At 45.4% G+C, this 22,795-nt stretch overlaps 1 protein-coding gene across 4 annotated transcripts in view; it reads left to right on the top strand.

Moving 5' to 3' along the window:
- LOC131129439 (cadherin-24-like) overlaps positions 1-22,539 on the top strand; it is a 71,910-nt gene extending 49,371 nt beyond the window's left edge. For 2 of the 4 annotated variants that reach the window (XM_078790345.1, XM_078790346.1), the window contains 9 exons: positions 4,157-4,338; positions 4,580-4,836; positions 4,903-5,039; positions 5,136-5,257; positions 9,375-9,492; positions 9,566-9,868; positions 9,967-10,159; positions 10,237-10,609; positions 17,235-22,539. In XM_078790345.1, coding sequence (XP_078646471.1) covers positions 4,157-4,338; positions 4,580-4,836; positions 4,903-5,039; positions 5,136-5,257; positions 9,375-9,492; positions 9,566-9,868; positions 9,967-10,159; positions 10,237-10,609; positions 17,235-18,005 — 2,456 coding nt within the window. In that variant the 3' untranslated portion in view covers positions 18,006-22,539. Of the gene's footprint in view, positions 1-4,156; positions 4,339-4,579; positions 4,837-4,902; positions 5,258-9,374; positions 9,493-9,565; positions 9,869-9,966; positions 10,160-10,236; positions 10,610-17,234 lie in introns of all 4 variants that reach the window. The other 2 variants (XM_078790343.1, XM_078790344.1) reach the window with 1 other exon arrangement.
- The last annotated feature ends 256 nt before the right edge of the window (positions 22,540-22,795 follow it).

The raw sequence follows: 22,795 nt of genomic DNA, 5'->3' as shown, positions 1-22,795 counted from the left end.
TACGGAGTCCTACTTTGTGAAATTCACTAATATGTGTGTGGAACCAAGAGAACAAAGAAGTGGAACAAAGGGGGAAAAAATCCACTAGCCATTTAGGAGACAGTAAAAGCAGATGATGTCGACAAGGACCTGTGTAAGTAATGCTGAAGCACAACACCTGATGTCATCTTTCCTAATGCTTTGTTGTATCTTGTTCATTTAAAAAAAAACACACAAATGTTGTAGGTGAGTTTGACTGTTAACATATAAATGTCTCATGTTCATTCACTATCCAATGTTCAGTTTTACCCGGAGTAGACAACCATATAGTCACCATACAATGCTAAATCAGATGCATTGATTTATTGACTTATTCGCATTCATTGTGTACTCTTGAATTATTCATACTGCATATTGCTATGTCGGTTATTATTTATCCTGTGCAAATATTTGTTGTTGCGGTTCTATTTCCTACATTTTAGTTAATTGATTATCGGCTCATTTTTGCAGTTATAAATCACCGAAGGATTTATCCACAACTGGCAAAACTGCACCATCAAACATTTTCAATCAAATTGGGAAAAATCGGTACGGATACATGTTCAACTTGGGAAAGTGAACAACTATCGGTGGCTCATGCAAAAGGTCAAGGGGTGGGATTACTTAAGCTCTGCTTCTTCCTACATGTGTAAACTCTACTGCAACGTCATTGTGAGAAGCTGTCACCATCCAAAAAGGTGATTAAACTTTTTCTTTGTTTTTGTGAGAGATGGCGAGACAGACCGATATCAGCGGTGTCCCCTTTGGTTATCAAATGAACTTTTACTATATTTTTTTGGATGAAACTCGCCCCTTCATGTTTTTAGCCACATGATGCTCGGCTTCCACGATTTCATGAACCTCCCATGTTCATGCAGCACTGGCATGTAAGGAAAATGTCATCGTTTAAAAATGTATTTATTTTGGACGTGGACTGGTAAGCGTCGGTAACACAGTACAGAAAAAGATGTTTCTTTCATACCACTGCAAAGACTTCCACGTCATCTATGTAAGACGTATCCCACAGACCAGTTTCCAGTACTTACAACAACGCATCGTGGTTCGACATGGGAGAGCTGTTGAAGCGCGGTTTTGGGGCTAGGTCGGTAAACGCTCTCAACTACCTTGCTGTAGTGGCTGGTGTGAATGACGCTTCCTCGTTCAGTTAGACATGAATGTTGCAGTCGACTGGGATGCTGCGTGTGGCATCCGTTACATTCAGATTGCGCTATTTCCCACGCTGTCTGATTCCAAGGGTGTTTTGAGTATTGGTGAAAGAGGGTGGGGCCTTCAAGTCAGGACATGTTTTGGTTTTTTGATCAAATATGATCTCCTTTTCCTTCGCCTCTGCCGTAAACCTCAATCCGGACGACTGTCTCTTCCAAGAGGGGATCCAAAAATGGGATAAGGGAGTGAATGGGTGCACTTGTGCGTCTCAGAGATAGTCGGAGAATTTCTTGTCTTTTGAATGAAAAAAGAAGGGTTTTGAGGTTGCAGACTATGTGTCAAGTCCGGTTGCCCTTGTTTTGTGCCTCTGTCTCCCTCCTGTCCTTTTCTGTTACTCCAGATCTCTTGCACCTGGCTGGAGGCGGAGCTGTTGAACGCACCTGAAGCTGATTACCCTTGTCCTGTACTTAAGCTCACCTCTAAAAGATGGCCATCGCTGGATTATTCTCTTCCTCTACCCGATGCTACCAAACCCTGTTGTAGTTTATGCGTTCAGCGGCTCGAGCCTCCACCAGCCCTGCTCTGTGTATTTTGTTCCATGGTGTACCCTTTTCGACACCATCGCCTTTTGTTACTTTTTGGACTCAATAAACTGTTTGACCGTACTCACCTGCCTCCTGCCTCCGCGTTTGGGATCCTGGCCCAACCGAGCCGTGACACTATGTTGAAAGACTGCTTCGGCCCAACGGGTCATCGGACCCCAGGGATATTCTTCTAAGTTTGTCTCAAAAGTCAAATATGCTGATAACAGTTTGACCCTGGAACTGATTATTCATGTATAACTGGTCCAAAAATACATGTTTTTTTATGCGGACCATTTTTTACTGCTTTAGAAGTACATATAATTCCCGCTCACTATTGCTCATTGAATGGATCACAGAGGATTATGATGTCTAAGAAGCAGATCACATGCCTTAACAATGAAATATTTGGATGGAGTGATGAAAGAAACGTAGTACACTCTTGTATTTGAACAATTACAGTAAAACTGCCTTGTGTATGGAAATGTACAACAAAAATCGGTCACGTCATTACTATAGAGAAATTGACATTATGATACTTCACACAACAAACGAAGCGTCCTGTTGCCTCAAATCATGAAAATCCGCATAACTGAAAAGCCTTGAAATTCTGCGTGTGTGATACCGCACACTACGGTAAGTGCACCGTAGTACACCAAAGGAATGACACCAGTTTGTAGCAGCACTAATATAGAATAGACTTCACCGGCAAATATTTTGAGAGCTTTACTGTTTTGTATCTAAAGTCGTTTACAAACGTTTACATCGAGGGGCGCCAATGTGGTGCCCGTGGGCAGGTAGCCCGCATGACCTCGGCCGGCTTTTCTTTCGGTTTCCGGTTATTTATGTAAGATTGCTAGAAAGAAATGCATTCTGATATACAAAATGTGAGTTGTGGCAACTGGTGTTGTTTTAATGTTCTGGTGAAACATGCATATTTGGCTTGTTTGGGTTTCTTAAAAGAAAAACAAAGTTGTACATACTGTATTAATCCTGATCATTGCTACTCACTTCAAAACGCCCACGTTGCAATATTTTTTTTTTTTAATTCGGGCATGTCCGTACAAGTTTCTCATGATCCCTGCAAGTTGAGTTCACCGCTGTTTTTAAAACAAAAAACATATGTCCCCGCCGTATATCTTACAGTGCGTTGTATATGTTACACTCCTATGAGACTCATCCTTATCCCGACTTGAGTCTGTGGTGGGTGGGGGTCAAACCGCTAATGCCTATGCTTGTTGTTTTTTCAACATGTGCCGGTTATTCATATATCAGGGGGGTCCTGTGGTACCCCTCCTACAACTGCGTTGGGCCCTGGATGGTCGGCTTGTTGTGGGTGCATGTAGCTGAGGGGGCGGACGGGTCTGAAGCTAAGGAGTGTGTTTGTGGGAGGGTCTGAAGCTAAGGGATGTGTTTGTGGTGGGTGTGTCTCGGTGGGACGTGGTGGTGGAAAGGTCTGAAGCTAAAGGACGTGTCGATGGAAGCTAAGGCGTGTGTTGATTGGATTGTCTGAAGCTGGTGGGCGGTTCTATCACACTTTATACCCCGTACGCTGGATGGACGGACCGCCGGAGGATCTTTGATATTCATTAGTTTAATTTAAACGAGGGTAAAGGGGCACAAGAGACCCACACGCACACACACACACACACGCATATATTAAGCCAACTCCAATGTTTAATCCGAATGATCCTTTCCATTTCCATGATCCATTTCCGGTGTTTTTGATTCTAGGCCTTTGCCGGGTGATGACATCATATCCTGATACAGCTGCGGCGGGTGCGATGCTACCCTGGGGGGTCGTAAATCACAAGACGATGGCGTCATATATACAGCAAAGGAAACAATGTTGCCCCTGGGGGTCGTAAATCACATGCAATGCCGCCCATGGGGTGCCCTGTGGTGTCATAAATGTCATTTTGACAGGGTTGGAAAAACATACCCGCTTTTGATCGGCTCAACAAGGTTGTCATGGTCATCCATCAAACTTTGACAGGGTAAACAAGGTCGTCACGGTCATCCATCAGATTTTGACAGGGGTCAAAAGATCAACTGGGTTCCACCAGGGGGCCATCCATCAAATTTTGACATAAACTTCTCTCTATTACTCTCTCTTATATAACTATTGTTCATATTCTAATGAATTATTTCTATTGTGTATATCATTATGTTTGTATGTATTCTTGTGTATTATTATTAACCGCTGCCCACTACTCCTGAAGAGGATGGGTTCAACACAAATACATATTTTTATTATATCATTATTATGTTTTTCTTCCTGCGCTGCTCCAGCTGCAGTACTGGCTTCCTGTGGGGGGGTTGATTGCCCTGATGGATGAGTGCTATCCGTATCCTCAAGGTCATGACGACACCATGTTGTGTCCCTACAGGTGCGTGGTCCTTCTCCGTGTCAGAGCTGGCAGCTCCGGGGGTTGAGGTGGGCCGCCTCACTGCTACAGATGCCGACGTGGGGGAGAATGCACTGCTGGAGTTCAGCATCCTGGACGTCGAGGAGGCCCAAATCTTTAACGTCAGCTCCAAGGAACGGGAGGCCATCATTGTGCTGAACAAAGTGAGAATAAAAAGTGATTGATGATTCAAATTCAAAACATTTTATTTATCCCCGAGGGGCAATTTAAAGGACACAAAGAGCAGCATATAGAATAAAAATGTAAAAGCAGACAAGGACAAGTAAAACAGCAGACACTACTGAACACACACAGTGATTGGTGGTTAATAAGACGAGCGGGTACGTGTGTCTTTTTAATGAAGTGTCCTGAATGACATTGGTTTTGCTGTTCTTCATCCAACAGCTGCTGGATTATGAGACTTGTAATTCCTACTCTTTCACGGTGGAAGTGGTCAACCCGCTGATGGACCCCCGCTACCTGAAGAAAGGACCCCTTAAGGACCAGGCGATGGTGCGTGTGATGGTCCTTAACGCCGATGAGCCGCCCCGCTTCTCCCAGGCTTGGTACCATCTGGATGTGTCGGAAAATTGTCCCCCCATCTGCTCTGTGGGTCGAGTGCACGCCGTGGACCCTGACACGGGCCAGAGCGGCAACATCAGGTAATTATGGCGCCATCACTCACCCTGCCTAGCTCCAGGCTCGCTCACTTTTCCTCCATCCCGCAGGTACTCCATCGATCCTCAGTCGGACCCAGAGGCTCTGTTCCGCATCGCCTCTGACACAGGATTCATCAGTGCAGTGATGGAGCTGGACCGCGAGCGGGAGCAGTGGCACAACATCACTGTCATGGCCACGCAGAGAGGTGCGTCGCCAGGGCAGCCCCTCGGGCTTCACCTGCAAAGTGAGCGATGGAATGACTCCAAGGTCGACGTGATGAACGTCTCCATTTTGTGTTTAGACAACCCCAATCTGGTGTCGAGGGTGGTGGTTGCCGTGGAGACGCTGGACCAGAATGACAACGCGCCTGAGCTGGACAGAGATTATGCAACATCTGTGTGCGACTCCAGTGCCCCGGGACAGGTGTGGATTGATTTTTGTCTCGTTTAATTCATAGACTAGGGCGCTCATCTATAAATCTAGGCCAAAAAGCTGCATATGCCATTTTCCATGCTAAATATGTGATCTATAGAAACACAACCTGGCGCTAGAGTGGTCCATCACTTTTGTAGCTGGGGCACCAACTTTTTGGCGATATGGCACAAAGGCGACACACATATTAAGTGGTGAAGTGAAACCATATGTTGGATATAAACATGCAATAGTAGCCAATAAAGATTTGTCCATGGTTGCATGTAAACACCATGCTGACTTAAAACATTTGTGGAAAGCATTGCTGCTTTACGTGACACAGATGTACACCATTTGTCAATCAAATCAATGTGCTGGTCAGCATAGGCTGATTGTGTTTATGAAACTTCAGGACTGATACCACGACTATAAATCCATTTGCAAAGTATGAACCAGTGTTCCATCCACACTAAAAGATACATGACAAACACAACCCAGCACTTGAATATTTCACCATTTGATTTCATAATCAGGAAAATATTGTCATGTCCTCAGCACTTTTCGTTGGACAGTTTATCTGAAATCCAAAACAGTTCTTGGTTGCATATGTCAGTTATGTCATCAATGGCAACATTTATTTGTCTTACCTGCATGGTATGTCCATGAAAGTCTCCTTCTTCATCCTTGTCATCTTCCCATCAGCCGTGATTCATAATGACAGCAGTGGTAACAATGCAATCAGGGCTCTTTAAATATGGAAGCCATATTCATGAGAAGTGATGGGAATAACAGAGTTATTAAGGCGTTACTATTTTCAGTAACGGGTAATCTTCAGCCAATCAGAGAACTTGGGTGGACGGGTGTTTATAGCACGTCAATAGCAATAGTTACTTTTACTGGTAACTAGCTACTTTTGTAGTGGAGTAATTCAGTTGATAACTCAGTTACGTTTTTGGAGAAGTAACTAGTAACTATAACTAATTACTTTTTAAAGTAACGTGCCCAATACTGTTCATGAGTCACTTTGCATTCACCTTCAATCATGAAGTGATTCACATATAGTGAAAAGTGAAAGGATGCAACTTTAATATTTTGTGGTTATTGAGTAACGCTCCAGCCTAACCTTCACCACTGCTCACTCGTTCCTCAGTAGCTAATTTGAGACCTCCTAAGAAGTTACATACCACATTTCAATGCCCGGTACAACTAAAGGTACATTTGTTTGGATAGATAATGATGATAACAAAAATAGCTCATAAGAGTGATCTAGCAAGATACTGTATCTAACAACTTCCATTGTTTTCTTAATAAGCAAAATCACTGACATCAATAGCTATAGCATTGTACTGCCAAAAAAAATCAACTCATGAGCTTTTTTTGTCGTCATTATATTTGTCCAAATAAAGTTACCTTTATTTGTCCCAGGCATTAAAAAGAACAAATAACTGAAGAAATAAGGGAAGCCTAATAATTTTTCAAGGAAAAAGTGCACCTCAGCTTTGTCATATGTGAAAAAGCATACCATATTATGAACTCTTAGCTTTTTTTTCTCAGCTATTTGTTATGTTATTTTAATTGTCAAAATATTTCAACTTTCATTTTAAATAATCCTGACATATTTTCTTCTCATAATATGACTTTATTCCCATACTAATTATTTCTGGTGCTGCCAAAAGTAACACTTAACGGCTAAGTTATAAAACAGTGTCAGGCGCTGTGTGACTGTGTGAGAATGCTGCACTGTGCTTCATTTCATCATTTCATACTATGTGCTCTACTGTGTGTTGGACGTTTGACCCCAGGCGTGCTTGCTCTAGTGAGCATGTGTTAATTACAGGAACAATTTTACAGAATTAATGAATGAATTAGTTAACGGCGTTAACACGTGATTTTTGACCCCCCAAATACTGTGCATTTATATATGTATGTATTATATTTCATCATGTATTGTAAATTTAAAACAGAATTTTATTTCTACAAAGGCTGGTGCTTGTTTATGTGAGGTTGAGTTGTATAAAATATTAATAAGGCTGTCAAAGTTAACACGTTAACGATGTGTTAATGACGTGTTAATGGCGCATTGTTTTAACAGCGGTAATTCTTTTGACGTGCGACATACATGCGCTCCTCCTGTTTCACCCTCGGCCCCCACCGTAGTTTGATTAAAGCACGGTACTCTGTAGCCACAAGCTGGAACAAATATTGATGGGAAATGGAGAACGAAAAGAGTATTTAGTTTGGTAAAGTTTGCTTCAAAGCCCTGACAGATGGCTCTTGTAGCAAGACCAAAGTTATTTGTATCTACTGTCGCTGTGTTTGACTTATTCCCGAATGGCCTGCCAGAGACTGGAGCAGTGCAGGTATTGTTTTTATTGCCATATCCAGTGCTACCTTGGCATAAGAGTGGCCCAACTAACCAGTGCTTTTGAGATTTTTACATCTCTCTGATGATTTTGGCATTGAACTGCCAGCTAAATTGGAGTTCCAGCTGCTATTGACGGGCTGTCAATGTGATGACCTGGCTGAAGTCCAGTGTTTTGCTCGATTTAGCATGGAACTACCACAATGATGCACATTAGCACTCTAAGTCATCAAATCTTACCTTTATGCATTCCCACATAGGATCAGCATTCGGGAGCAAGTATGAGATGAAAGAAAAAGGGGGGAAATACATCCAAATACATCCACACAGCCCTCTTTGAATCGCAGAATGGTAGATGGTGCGTTCAGTGAAAAAATAGGACAATTTGCAAATCACATTAAACTTTCAAACACTTTGGAAATATTATTAGTATTGTAATAAAATGATATTTACTGTGATACAATGATGAATTTCTATGTATTTTAATGTCTTCGCAAAATGTGTGTAAGAGAGGAATAAAATTACATTGAGTTTGCAATTGGCATGAAATGTTTTATGACTATTGCCCTGTTTTAGGTATTTTCATTTGTACATTTCATGAAGGAACGGTGCATTGAAGCAATTCTTTAAAAATAATCCTTCCTGAATGTTCTTAAATTGGCTTTTTTACTCACAAACATTTTAAAACCAGTATTGTAAATAAACAAATCTTATTTTGAGCTGACACAAATAAACAAAAACATGTCAGTGTGAGAGGTCTCACTCGCTCACATTTTGTATTTGCTGAATGTTTGTGAGCGAGTTTAAGAGGTAATATGCTAATAATAAAGAAAAATAGTAATGCAAAATTATGCTTGCTGACTGTGTTTTTTTAAATAATGGCCCAAAGTTCCCAAATTGATATCCTTTTACAAAAAATTTGATGTAATTATTGTTGTCATTGCCCATCGAATCATTTACCACAAAGAGATTTCCCCAACTTATTATAGATAAAAAACGTATTGCTATCAGTGATTAAATGCAATTAACTTCAAGTTAACTACGGACACAAATCAAATCAATTAATTAATTATGATCAAATATTTTAACGGATTGACGGCCCTAATTATTATATTATGGTATATAATATTATTATGCTATGTTGTGTTGTTTTTATTAATTCCGTTTTTATTGCAAATGATATATAACGTGTTTTATTTTATGTACTAATAATATACATGTTTATGTATTTTAATATATTTATGATTGTTTTAATTACATTTTTTAAATACATTTTACCTTCACAGCACCAATTCACAACAGAACCGTCATCTCAAGGCACGTTTTTCTTCGCCTCTGTTGTCAAAGTGCTTGTTTCTGTTGTTTTTTATTATTTGTTGTATTATATACAATGGTGTAGAAAAACTGTTTGCCCCCTTCCTGAATTTTTATTTTTTTTTTTTTTTCCTCCCGTAACAATGTTCAATGATCTCAAATATTTAAGTGTGACAAAAAATAAATCAGGAAAGGGGCAAACACTTTTTCACACCACCGTATTATCATATTTGTGATATATATAGTAATTATTTACAACATCATGTTAATCGTATTGTATGTTAATTGTTATGTTATTATTTCAAAGTGAATTTAAAGTTACGGGCTACTTTGGCGAGGGAGGCAAGGAAATAACTCAGCTTAGAGACAAATATGAATGCAGGCTTGTTTATGTTTTCCTCTGTTTCCCTGACCCCTACCGCCTCTTAGTCATGTGATGTCTGTGCCCCACAGGTCGTTCAGGTTCTCCGAGCTGTCGACCGGGACCCAGGAGGCCAGGACAGCCCAGTTCACTTCAGCATCCCCCCAGAGTCCAGCTCTGCCCTCAATGTCTCCATCAGGGAGAGCGGAGGTAAGCAGGACGAGGGCGGGCGGGCTGGTGGTTGGGCGAAGGCGCACTCATTCATGTGGTTTGTGGCTGTGAGGTGTGACAGCCAGCCTGGTGCTCAGGTCGGCCTTGGAGCCGCTCCCCGGATACTCCTCGTCTATGGTCACCCTCTATGTGCCAGTGGTGCTGCGTGACGGAGCCTCAGGCCTCACCAACACGGGCACGGTCACGGTGACCATTTGTCCGTGTCTGCGGGGGGGCATGCGGACAGAAGCCAAAGCACGGGAACGGCGTTGGGAACGACTGGCGGTGTGTCGCCCGGCACCCTCCACCTCACCCTCACTGGTCTTCAGCCTGGTCACCGTGATGGCCTTGCTGGCCTGCGTCTCCACTCTTCTGGGTAGGTCACGCCGGCCATGTTTGTGTGCGTGTGTGTGACACTGAGCACTTGTGTCAGGACGTGATGAGTCGCATAGTCATGGCTCTCTTGCCCTTTAGTGGTGTGTGCGCTCTCGCTGTCGCTGCGCCATCAGAAGCGAGACATCCACTCGGCCTTGGAGGAGGATGACGTCAGGGAGAACATCATCTCCTATGACGACGAGGGGGGAGGGGAGGCGGACACAGCGGCCTTTGACATAGCGGCGCTGCAGAGCATGCACAGAATGCAACACGTGCACGCGAGCAGGAACATGTGAGCTCTGTCCCCAATTAAAAAATGAAGCCTTGGCGTTGGGGCTCGCTCTAATGAATGTTTGTCTTTGACCGCAGATGGTACACACAACAGACAGCGCCGCGGTCCAGAACGTACAGCATGAGTCGCAACCTGTACCCGTGCCCGGATCCTCAGCTGCGACAGCATCGGCCTGGTTCAGCGCCGCTCTACGGGCGCCTCTGCTACAGTATCCATACGCTGCCCGTGCTCAGGGACGATCTCGCCGGGCCACTGGAGGCCGGCGTGCAGCTTGGTCAGCACACTGTAGGTCCTTTCAACAGTGCTCAGGACACCTCGGAGCCGGTGCGTCCGCGCCCTCCAAAGACGGGTGCCGGTACTTTGGCGGCGGTGCACAAGCTGAGCAGATCGCCGGTCAGGAGTCTAGCCTGCGGTGAAATTAATGTGGTCCAGAACCAGAACCAGGCTAAGGTCAGCGTGTGTGTTTGTGTGTTTGTGTGTATGTGTGTGTATGTTTCCCCTCCCAAGTAAGTAAGTAAGTAAGTAAGCTTTATTTCTATAGCGTTTTTCACAAGTCACAAAGTGCTTCACAATATAAAAACATTATGCACATATAAAATAAAATCAGCAAATATGAGTGGGTATAAGTTAAAATGCTTGTCTAAACAAATAGGTCCTTTTTAAAAGCCTCCACTGAGTCCAAACAATGCAGGTTGAGAGGAAGTTAATTCCAAAGCCACGGCACAGTTGCCTCGAATGATCTATCTCCTCGAGTTTTAAAGGAAGTCCGTGGAACCATTAACAAATGCTGCCCAGACTACCTTAGATGGCAAGCTGAGGTGTTGGGCTGATAAGATGGCAAGGGTATACAGGGGCCTGACCATGGAAGGCTCCGAGAGAAAGCACCAACATTTTATATTGGACACGGTAGACAACATGGAGCCAGTGAAGGGATTTTAGCACAAGTGTAATGTGGGCCCTTTTGGTGTTAGTCAGGAGCCTCGGTGCAGCATTTTGGACTACCTGCAGACGAGCCAGGTCCTTCTTGTTGAGACATATGAAAAGACAGTTACAGTCGTCCTACCGTGAGGACACAAATGCATGAATTATTATTTCAAGGTCACTTTTAGAAACCATGGACCTGACTTTCGCTAAATTGAGCAATGGAAAGAAACAGTTTTTTGCCAGCTGCCTAGAATGATGTTCCAGTGATGTGTTCTTGTCAAAGATCACTCCCAGGTTTCTCAGTTTTGTTTTAGCAGAGAGGCTCAGATCACCTAATTGCTGTTTAACAGTAGGGACAGCAGAATCTGGGGCAATGACAAGGGTCTCTGTTTTCTCAGTGTTCAATTGGAAACTGTTTTCATTGAACCACTGCTTCACTTGCGTCAAGCAGTTCATTAAGGAGGTCGGTTTGTGGGTCTCAGATGGCTTAAATGAGCAGTACAGTTGAAGATCATCGGCACAAAGATGGTAGGAAACATATCTGAACTGCTGTATTATCCGACCGAGAGGTAGGACATACAGGAAAAACAGAATGGGGCCCAAAACTGAAGCCTGGGGACACCACATAGTACATTTCAGAGCTCTGACATTATTAGGTTGGCAGACACACTAAAGGTTCTGCCAGTCAAGTATGATGTAAACCAGCAAAGGCCTGGACCTGACATCCCAACCAGGTCTTGCAGTCTGTTTATTAGAATGTTGTGGTCCACTGTGTCAAAGGCCGAAGACGGGTCCAGCAGGACTACTACTGTACATCTCCCAACATCAGCAGACATCATGATACTTTCAGTAGGGCAGTTTCTGTAGAGTGGTGTTCCCGCAAACCTGACTGAAATGTATCACAGATGTTCTATGACTCAAGGAATGATATAAGTTGTGTGTAAGCCACTTTTTCAAGCAGTTTGGCAAGGAAGGGAAATTTTGATATTGGCCTGAAGTTCTTCAGATCTGATTGGTCCAAGTTTAATTTCTTGAGTTTGGGTTCCACGATGCTTGAAAGAACTTGGAAACACACCAGAAGAGACTGACAAATTGAACAGTTTGGTCACCCATGGTGACACCCATTGTGTGAAAGACAGAAGGAAGAAGCTTGAATGGCAGCACATCTACTGAACTGGAGCAGGGCTTCATTTTAGCCACCAGTGTTGAAATTTCCTGACGTGACACAGGTTTGAAAGAGGTCCAGGACTGGGAGGGAGGTTCAGCATCACTTTAACTGTACTGAACACGTGGGATTGTCTTTGACTTATATCTCATGGAATCATTACGGAAAGCCTTACAGAGCACAGGAGCACAAGGGGTGGAAGGGGACACAATAGAATTTATGGTGGATTTTTCCTATTTGAGTTTATCAGTTGCAGAAAGTAGTTAGATCATGCCTCCTGTGTGGTTTTGTTTATAGAGGAGATCAGATCTCTGAGATGTAGTCTGTGAACCTCAAGTTTAGTGGATTTCCAAAGACGTTCAGCGACAGGTTCTCCTTAAGTTGAGAACGTTCATATTAATCCAGGGGCAGGACAGATTCCGAGAGACAGTGCTACATTTTAGTGGTGCCACTTGATCCATAATCAAGGTACAATGTGATTCAAAAGAATACATAAAATCATCAATGTCAGAACATTGATTAAGAGCACTGAGGTCATGGGATAATATGGTACCAAATCTCTCAGCTGTGGTCTCTGTGACGATCCTTCTCGCTGCCCTTCTAGGGACAGGCCTAGGCTGAGAAGGGACATTTCGGTCAAAAAAGACACAGCTATGGTCACTCAGAAGAACATCTTCCACATAAACATTTCCAACGTTTAGGCCAAAGGAGAACACCAGATCCAAAGTGTGACCCTTGCTGTGGGAGGGACCTGATACATGTTGCTTGAAGTTAAAAGATTCTGTCATGGTAAAATTTGTCACGGTTGCGCTTGACGGTGTTGCGATACGACCCCGGGATGCAGAGAGCCAGACCAAAAGTGCAAATAAAAGGTTATTTAATGCAGAAAAATGGCAGCAGCAGGAAAACACAACAACCGCTACAAAGCAAAGACTATTCACAATGAAACCACAACAGAAAGAGCACGCACCTGAACTAAATAGAGATAATGAAATTAGAAGCAGGTGTGTGAAAAGCGCAGGGGTAAGGAAAACGGAAGAGAACACCAAAGGAAGTGGTTAACAAAATAAGGGCATGGAAACCAGAACAGAGGCAAAGAAGGAAATTAAGAGAGCTGTCACGAGGGGGTGAAGCCCGCTCGTGACAGTACCCCCCCCCTCAAGGACGGATCCCAGACGTCCCAAAAGTTCCACAGGCAAAGAGGGATGGGAGGCGGGGGGACCGGAGGTGGGTTGCTGGCCGGACCTCTCCGGAGGTCGGCCAGGGTGGCAGGGCCACGCAGGAGAGCGGCCTGCCGGGTGAGCAGCCCGAAGGAAACCGGGCTCCTCTGGAGGACGGCCATGACGGCAGGCCCAGCAGAAGCCATGGGTGGACCCCTCTGGGGGCCGGCCAGGGTGGTGGACCCGGCAGGGGAGGCCCGCCCGCCGTGGAAGGGGTGGCGCCGGAAGAGGCGGCGGCGTGGCGTCCCGCCGTGGAAGAGGTGGCGCCGGAAAAGGCGGCGGCGTGGCGTCCCGCCGTGGAAAAGGTGGTGCCGGAAGAGGCGGCGGCGTGGCGTCCTGCTGTGGAAGAGGTGGTGCCGGAGGAGGCGGCGGCGGCAGCATGGCGTCCCGCCATGGAAGAGGTGGCGCCGGAGGAGGCGGCGGCGGCGGCGGCGGCGTGGCGTCCCGCCGTGGAAGAGGTGGCGCCGGAGGAGGCGGCGGCGGCGTGGCGTCCTGCCGTGGAAGAGGTGGCGCCGAAGGAGGCGGCGGCGTGGCGTCCCGCTGTGGAAGAGGTGGCGCCGGAGGAGGCGGCGTGGCGTCCCGCCGTGGAATAGCGGGCACCGGAACACAAGAAACGGACCCACGGTCTTGGCTGGACGGTTGCGCTGGCGGTCTGGCGGGCTGTTCCTCCTCAGGCGACCAGCTGAGGGCATCATCCCCACACTCCTCGGACAGGGAGTGATGTGCGTCCTCCGACGCACTGCTGGTCATACTAGCCCTCCCTTCCGAAGGCGGATTCCAGACGCCGTATGCCGCTGGACATGGAACCGAGGAAGGGAGGAGGGGGACCTGGAGGAGGGTCTTTAGTTTTGCCTGCTCAGCTACCCGGACCAGGTCTACAAGGGACCTCAGGCGGGGTTTGGGCACAGGAGGAATCCGGGCTGTCACGCTGCTTGGCAGGGGAGCCGGGGTTTGGGAACCCTTGGGGCTGCGCAGTTTGGGCACAGGAGGAATCTGGGTCGTCACGCAGCTGGGCACGGGAGCCAGGGTTTGGGAACCCTTGAGGCTGCGCGGTTTGGGCACAGGAGGAATCTGGGCCGACACGCAGCTTGGCACGGGAGCCGGGGTTTGGGAACCCTTGAGGCTGCGTGGCTTGGTCACAGGAGGAATCTGGGCCGTCACGCAGCTTGGCACGGGAGCCGGGGTTTGGGAACCCTTGAGGCTGCTTGGCTTGGGCACAGGAGGGGAACGTGCGCCGCGGTCCTCTTCGTGTTGCATGGGAGGCAACGGGGATGCCGAAGAGGTGGGCAGCTGGGGCTCGGCGGGCAGTCGTGACTTGGGAGTCAACGGCAGCAGCGAGATGGGCCAGCACTCAGTGTCGGCGTGAGCTGAGGGTTGTGCCCTGGCTTGGCGTGACGAGGAGGAAGAGAGCGGTTTCACCTCTTGACGCCGTGGAGCCCTGGCTGGAGGCGGCCGAGACGTACGTCGGTGTCGCGGCCAGGCCGGTGTGTCGTCTACGGGGCCCGGATGAACCCACGCCATGGGTACGAGCGTGCCATCCGGCCCCCACACCATGTCCTCCAGTTCCTCCGGAGTGAACCTTGTGCACTCCTCTTCCATCGCCTTCAGGATCTGCCAGGTCCAAAAGTCGCTCTCCGCGAGGTCGTCGTTTGGTGGTTTCATTCTGTCACGGTTGCGCTTGACGGTGTTGCGATACGACCCCGGGATGCAGAGAGCCAGACCAAAAGTGCAAATAAAAGGTTATTTAATGCAGAAAAATGGCAGCAGCAGGAAAACACAACAACCGCTACAAAGCAAAGACTATTCACAATGAAACCACAACAGAAAGAGCACGCACCTGAACTAAATAGAGATAATGAAATTAGAAGCAGGTGTGTGAAAAGCGCAGGGGTAAGGAAAACGGAAGAGAACACCAAAGGAAGTGGTTAACAAAATAAGGGCATGGAAACCAGAACAGAGGCAAAGAAGGAAATTAAGAGAGCTGTCACGAGGGGGTGAAGCCCGCTCGTGACAAAAATTTCCATTGCTGGGTTGGAAAGATCATTGTTAATATGCAAGTTGAAGTCCCCCACAATTAAAAGTCTTTTCAGCTTAATTATAGATGATAAAAAATCATTAAAATAATTTAAGAAGGCCCCAGCAGGACCCGGGGGACGGTTGATCAAGCAACAATAAAACATGTTGGAGGAGCCAACCTTAATCATTTGGTACTCAAAAGAGGAGAAATGACCAGTGGTCATGTTTCTACACGTGTGCTGCCCTTAAGGCAATTTTCTGAATATATAAGTTAATGGGTTTAAATAAGCAATGTTAAGGGTGGGTATTTTGCTAGAAGTGATTAAAAGTTGTTTAGGTAAGCAATTAATGGTTTATACAAATTTGTATTAAAAAATGTTATCGCCGCGACCCACTTCCGGTTTTTGGAGATGCACTTTCGGTTCACTTCCGGATGTCGCGGGGGAGGAGATCGTTCATTGAGACTGCAGGGGAACGTTGTGGATGTCACCCACGTTGAGTTATCACGCAGGAATGCCGTGAGTTTGACTGTATTGTGATTTATTTTGATATACTTGGATATTGGTTTTTGTGATTTAATGGGGCTTGGGGCATTTGATAATGTAGCAGCCGCTCAAGATGTTGAGATGCACCTTTTCTGTTGCAGTTTTCACCGCGCACACACACAGACATATCTGTGAAAGAAAACAATTAGTCCTCATTTGTGGTTTAGCTAGGTGTCACCAACATCCCTGTTGAAAACACTACAACACGCATAACTATCCCGAAACACAACAGCAAGACCACCCCCGCGATGGCAGGGGTGGGGCACACCCAGGGCTGAGCATCCGTTGGGGCACAGTTCATTCAGATGAATGAACTCTCCACCTCTTTACACATTTCCATGAGAAACAAAAAATCCAGTTTTTCTCTGGTGAACATCTAATTTAAGAGGAAATATTTAGTAGCTATTCAGTGAGCATTCAGAAACCCAATACGACTCGGTGTTGATGACATCACCGCATCTGTGGCCGCTGTGTGCAGTGGGATTGGCCTCAAGCAGCAGCCGCGGTCAAGTAGAACACAAACTGGTGAAATAAAGGTTGTTAAAGGGGGAAACTAACCTAAACTGCATGTAAATCAAAACTGTGTCTTCGGTTCTAAAATGGCAGGGGAATATTTATTCTTCCAAATACCAACAGCGTCAACTGAGGGTGTTGACTCTCACACACTCACAAAAAAGAAAAACAAAACTGAGCAGCAAATGCTCCTTATATGCCTGCCCAGCCCTGCTGATTAGTCAGACCTTAAGCTGGGACTGGACACCACAGGTGCTTCCACTTGCTCCTAATGAACAAGGTGATTCTTGTGAGGAAGAAAAAAAATAACAGCGTGTGTGTCTGTTAGACAAGGATGTTGTACCCCCGCAGGCTGAGCCGCTGAACAGCAGTGTATGTAGTTTAAAAAAATACGCCATGAATATATATATATTTTATGTGTAATTATTGTCCAAAAATACAAAAGTATTCGTCAAGTCTGAATTGAAGAGAGATGTTCCCCTTTGAGGCTGCAAGGCGGGAGAGTGATTAGCGCGCAGGCCTCACAGCTAGGAGAGCCGAGTTCAATTCCACCCTCTGCCATCTTTGTGTGGAGTTTGCATGTTCTCCCCATGCATGCGTGGGTTTTTTCCGGGTTCTGACATTGACAGTACATGATATGCTGTCATATTATTCTGGACCTTTCTTGCCATCTTTATGCCTTTGTTCTCCAGATAAAGCCAACAGAGGTCCAGTCCATGCTGCTTGGTGGTCCTACTTGTGGTCTGACTTGTTCTGAGCCAACCTGTTCTTCCTGCCAAAGTCCAAGCAGCTCAACTGTGAACCAGACCCTGATCAGCACCAGCGCCACCAGCTGCACCATTGATGACATGGACACCGACTCCTCACTCCCGTCCGTTTCCGAGCAAAGTCTCCCAAACGGGGCTGAGAGCGCTCCTGCCAGGGTTCCCGCATACCCGCCAACGGACACTTACAGCATTGTGGGCTCGTTGAACGGAAGCGCCTGCGGTGAGCTTGGAGTGAGCGGCTCACAACTGCTCAACAACATGCGGTCCCCTTCATCCAGACCGTCCCCCGGAGCAGCCTTTGGCCTCAACACGGGTTGGAGTGCAGGAGCGGGGTCTGTGAGGACCTCACAACCCTTACGCATGGAGGACCTGCTCAGTTTCCGCCTGGGACAGGTGACCTTGGATCCGTCGCAGCCACCCTACGACTCGTTGCAGACTTACGAGTTTGAGGGCCGCAACTCCCGGGCCGAGTCGCTGAGCTCGCTGGGGAGTGACGAGGGCGGGAAGGACGAGGACGGAAAGGACGAGGGCGGGAAAGTGGCTGGGGGGGTGGACGAGTTAAATGTGAAGTTCAAGCGACTGCTGGAGCTCATCAGGGACAGGAAGAGCAGGAAGGAGCAGGAGAAGGAGGCAGATGGTTCTCCTCCAAGGACCACCTGGGACCAAGGGAAGGAGGTGCAGAGGTGGGACTTTTAGGGAGTAGGGGGGGGGGGCATGTCCCTGGTGACAAGCCGTGCGCAGTACATCACTTTCACCTCCACTGTCACTTTGCACTAATGCACGGGAATCCTTTACACAGCAGCTATTAATGAATATGAATAACTACACATGAATATTCATGAGCACTTGGGGTTTCAATATAAGACCCATGAAAAATGTACAAGGATTCAAATATTGAAATTGTTGGAACTAGACCTTCATTTAATATTGAGTGGAATAGTGATATTTAATATTGAAACGACAAGAAAATGGCAGGAATGTTCACACTGAGTGCAGCTGTTGCTCTCGCCACGTTTTTGCTGTCCCCTAGTGGTGGTGGTTTGAACTGCACATGAATTAAAAGATGTCACTCACACCTGTGGTGTATACTCTTGGAAATGGCAACACTTGCCTTACTGCTTATTCTTCATGTTGGGTCACACTAATGGGGGGGAGGCAGGTTCTGAGGGTGTGGTGGTGATGGTCTAGGCCCAAAGCTCGGATCCCGCAACGACACGCCCTCACAAGATCATTGTACAACCTTTAAAGTTGTCTGCAACCAGATAATGAAACTCAATACATCTGTTCCAGTATCAAACTGAATGAACCCTTATTAGCCATACGTCGTACGCTTGTCACAGTTTAGCATCTCTGTGTGGAAATTGCATGTTCTCTCCGTGCATGCGTGGGTTTTCTCCGGGGACTCCAGCTTCCTCCCCCATTCCAAAAACATGCTAGGCTAATTGGCCACTCCAAATTGTCCATAGGTATGGATGTGGGTGGGAATGGTTGTTTGTCTATATGTGCCCTGTGAATGGCTGGCCACCAGTCCAGGGTGTACCCCGCCTCTCGCCCGAAGACAGCTGGGATAGGCTCCAGCATGCCCGCGACCTTCGTGAGGATAAGCAGTAGAAAATGAATGAATGATGAATGAATTTCATACAAGTGTAAAAAGAAGTTATACCTATAAATGCTCAGTCTCAACTCTCCTAACGGCCATTCCAGACTGGCTGGCCACCAGTCCAGGGTGTACCCCGCCTCTCGTCCGAAGACAGCTGGGATAGGCTCCAGCATGCTCGCGACCCTCGTGAGGATAAGCAGTAGAAAATGAATGAATGATGAATGAATTTCATACAAGTGTAAAAAGAAGTTATACCTATAAATGCTCAGTCTCAACTCTCCTAACGGCCATTCCAGACCCAACCATGATAAGTCAATTTTAAACTTTTACAGTTTTTGAAATTATTAGAGCCCTCTATAAATTGAATAACACCCCTATAGTCACCTTTATATTTAAATTACCCAATATAGTAGATATAATAAAAGAAAATAAAAAAGACAAGTAAGACAACAGATTTACACGTTTGAGGTTCCTTGTTGTTCTTTTCCTGGACAGCATACTTCCTTGCTCCTTTAAATGGCTTTACACTCGTATCACCCACTATGGGAGACAGAATGAGAGTAAATAATAATTACTGCTCAAGCAGTGTCACAGTAAATGTGTCCACTAGGGAACCTTAGTGGGGAGTCTAGTGCTTGTCTCACAGAACACCGACACCTTGTGGAAAATGTTAAATACATTTACAATTACAATGCTTCCTCTTCCTTGTATTTTGATTTTAGTGCATTCAGTTAGATCATTACACCACTTTATGCTTTAAAATGCTTCATTTAGGCCCAGAATAAATACAATTTGCTTACATTTGCACTTTTTAAGTATTCAACTATGAACAGTGGTCATTTATTCACTATTGCAAAACTGTGACAGGAGTGATAATTGAAGTGTGAGATTCTGAGGTATTACTGCAATGCCAAAACGATAAAATGCTCAATCAATCAATTTGCTTAACTGTGATATTAAAGAAGTGTAAAGAGAAATGAATAGGTGTTAATAGTGAAAGGGAAAAAAGTCTTGACTCTTCTGTCATACAAGTCAAGTCGACAATTGGTAACAGTAAAAGTCAAAAACTTTTAGCTCATTCACATGTAAAAAGTTCAGTAACAGTGTAAAGGGGGACCCTGAAAAGGGGGAAATATGTCAATAAGGATGGCCACACAAGATGTCTCCCTCTGACATCCTCATCCAGAATGTTTTTAAATTATTTTACACACACAAAAGAAACATGTGTATGTCAAGCACACAATAACCATTTTGTTTCCCACAAATAGACTTGTACAGCAAATTAACGAAACATAAAGCATTTGCATGTTATTTTAAACATTTAAAGAAAGAACATATACTGTACATGTCTACCTAAACAAATACATACATTAAACATAAACCGTGCCATTACCCTCCTAACAGACGTCAGTTGGCTAGCTCAGTGATTTTCAACCACTGTGCCACGGCACACTGGTGTGAGACCGTGAGAGATCGTCAGGCGTGCCGTGAGAAATTATCCAGTATCACTTTTTTTTTTAAATTAACATTTATTAATCATTTTCTACAAATACTATGTCATTGTCGAGTGTCCGTGCTGTAAAGACTGGCAGTGTAATGTAATATTCGTCTGTGTGGCAACACGGAGCTGATTGGCTTGTTCCTCCAACAGAATTAGTGATGCACTTGAGAAGTCATGGTAACAGTCCTTAAAAAGGACAACTGCAAACTCCGAACTGGGCCCTGGACAAGATTCTGACCCGGAGGAAGGCCCTAGTATGAGTGGTGGGAAAAAGAAAGCAAAGATGGTGAGCTCAAGGCAATATAGTGAAAGCTATCTTTTTTTTGGATTTACTTTCACCGGGGATGAGACGACACCGATTCCATTGTGCCTGGTGTGTGGCGAGAAGCTATCCGATAACGCCATGGTGCCAAGCAAGCTTAAACGCCATCTCCAAACAAAACACCCGTCACTTCAAAACAAGCCAATAGACTATTTTGTTCGCTTGCGTGTAAACACAGAGAAACAGGCAACGTTTATGAAAAAAACCACAAAGGTAAATGAGAAAGCGCTCAAAGCATAGTTGCCGAACTCGTTGCTAAATCAAAAAAGTCGCGCACTGTGGCAGAGACATTAATACTACCTGCCTGTAAAGCCATTGTCAACAAGACACGGACCTGAAGCGGTTAAAGACATAGCTAAAGTCCTGCTCTCTGATAACACAATTGCCAGGCGTATTGATGACATGTCGACAGACTTCCATGTTTTGGAAAAGAAATTCAGTAGGAAATTTGCGTTGCAAGTGGACAAGTCTACGGATATTAGTGGACATTCTCAGCTCTTGGCCAATGTGCGTTTTGTGGATGGAGATACCATTAGAGAAAACTTCCTATTTTGCAAGCAATGCCAGAAAAAACAACTAGAGAGGAAATTTTTCAGGTCACATCGGAATATCTTGACCAGGGAGGACTTACGTGGGAAAACTGCACAAGTGTTTGCACTGACGGAGCTGCAGCCATGGTCGGGCGCACCAAAGGCTTTGTGAGTAGAGTGAAGGAAAGAAACCCAGGTCTGATTGTTACGCACTGTTTTTTACACCGTGAGGCCCTCGTTGCTAAGACTTTACCAGCAGAACTGGTTCCTGTGTTGGACGATGTGGTGCGCATAGTGAACTTTGTAAAGACACGACCTCTGAAAAGCCGGATATTTGCATCTCTGTGTGAGGAAATGGGAGTGGAGCATAAAGCCTTTTTGCTCCATACGGAGGTCTGATGGCTGTCGCGAGGTAAGTTGCTGACCCGTGTGTATGAGCTGCGAGAGGAACTTAAAATGTTTCTAACAAATGAGAGGTCTGATTACTCAAATCTGTTTGCAAGTGATGAGTGGTGCGCAAAGCTGGCAAACCTGGCTGATATATTTCATCATCTGAATGAACTGAACACAAGGATGCAGGGCTGAAATGAAAACCTGCTTACGAGCACAGATAACAGGCAACAACATGTGCAACGTGCCAACCTGGAGATGTTCCCACTGACAGAGAAACGGCAAAGTCCCACTGCTGCAATGTGTGAGGTAATAGGTAAACATTTGAAAAGTCTTGAGGAGAAGTTGTCATTTTATTTCTCTTCAGCCTCCACTGAATGTTTTGACTGGGTTAGGGACCCATACAGCTCAGCATCAGTTGTTGGAAAGGACATGACTTTACAAAAGCAGGAGGAACTAACTGAACTGAAACAGGATCGTGGTTTAAAACTAAGATTTTCTGATCTTCCTTTGGACAGTTTTTGTTTGACTGCTGCAAAGGAGTTCCCCATTCTGGCCAACAAAGCTGTTCTGACATTGCTCCCATTTACCACAACATATCTGTGTGTGTGTATAGCCTAACTGCTATAAAAACTAAAAACAGAGAGAGACTGAGAGCTGTTGAAGAAGAGCTTCTTTCTTCCATTCCCGCCCAGATATCGGCTTTGTGTTTGTATCTAAACAGGCCCAGGTTTCACACTGACTGAGTACAAATAAATTACGAAATTATATTGTAATTAAATACATATACGGTGCAGAGTGTCATTTTGTAATATTTTTGGTTAGTGGTGTGCCACAAAATTTTTCCAATGTAAAAACTGTGCTGTGGTTAAAAAAATGTTGAAAAACACTGGGCTAGCTTACAGTACCATGTTGCATCCCAAAATGCACCATACATGCTCAAAATGCTCACATGTTGCAGCACAGCAACAAGTACATATAATGCCCGTGACCTGAAAAGGGGGAAATATGTGAATAAGGATGGCCAGACACGATGTCTCCCTCTGGCATCCTCATCCAGAATGGAGAGCTGCAGCCAAGAGCTCCCCCTTTCGGCCTGAGCAGACATAGACAATCGATCCCTGACTAACTGATTTTTAAACC

This window comes from Doryrhamphus excisus, linkage group LG4 (assembly GCF_037039965.1).
Source record: "Doryrhamphus excisus strain RoL-2023G ecotype Guam linkage group LG4, RoL_Dexc_Guam_v1.1, whole genome shotgun sequence".
Taxonomy (NCBI): domain Eukaryota; kingdom Metazoa; phylum Chordata; class Actinopteri; order Syngnathiformes; family Syngnathidae; genus Doryrhamphus; species Doryrhamphus excisus.
Note: the sequence above shows the minus strand (reverse complement) of the source record. Positions and strands in the feature narration are given on the sequence as shown.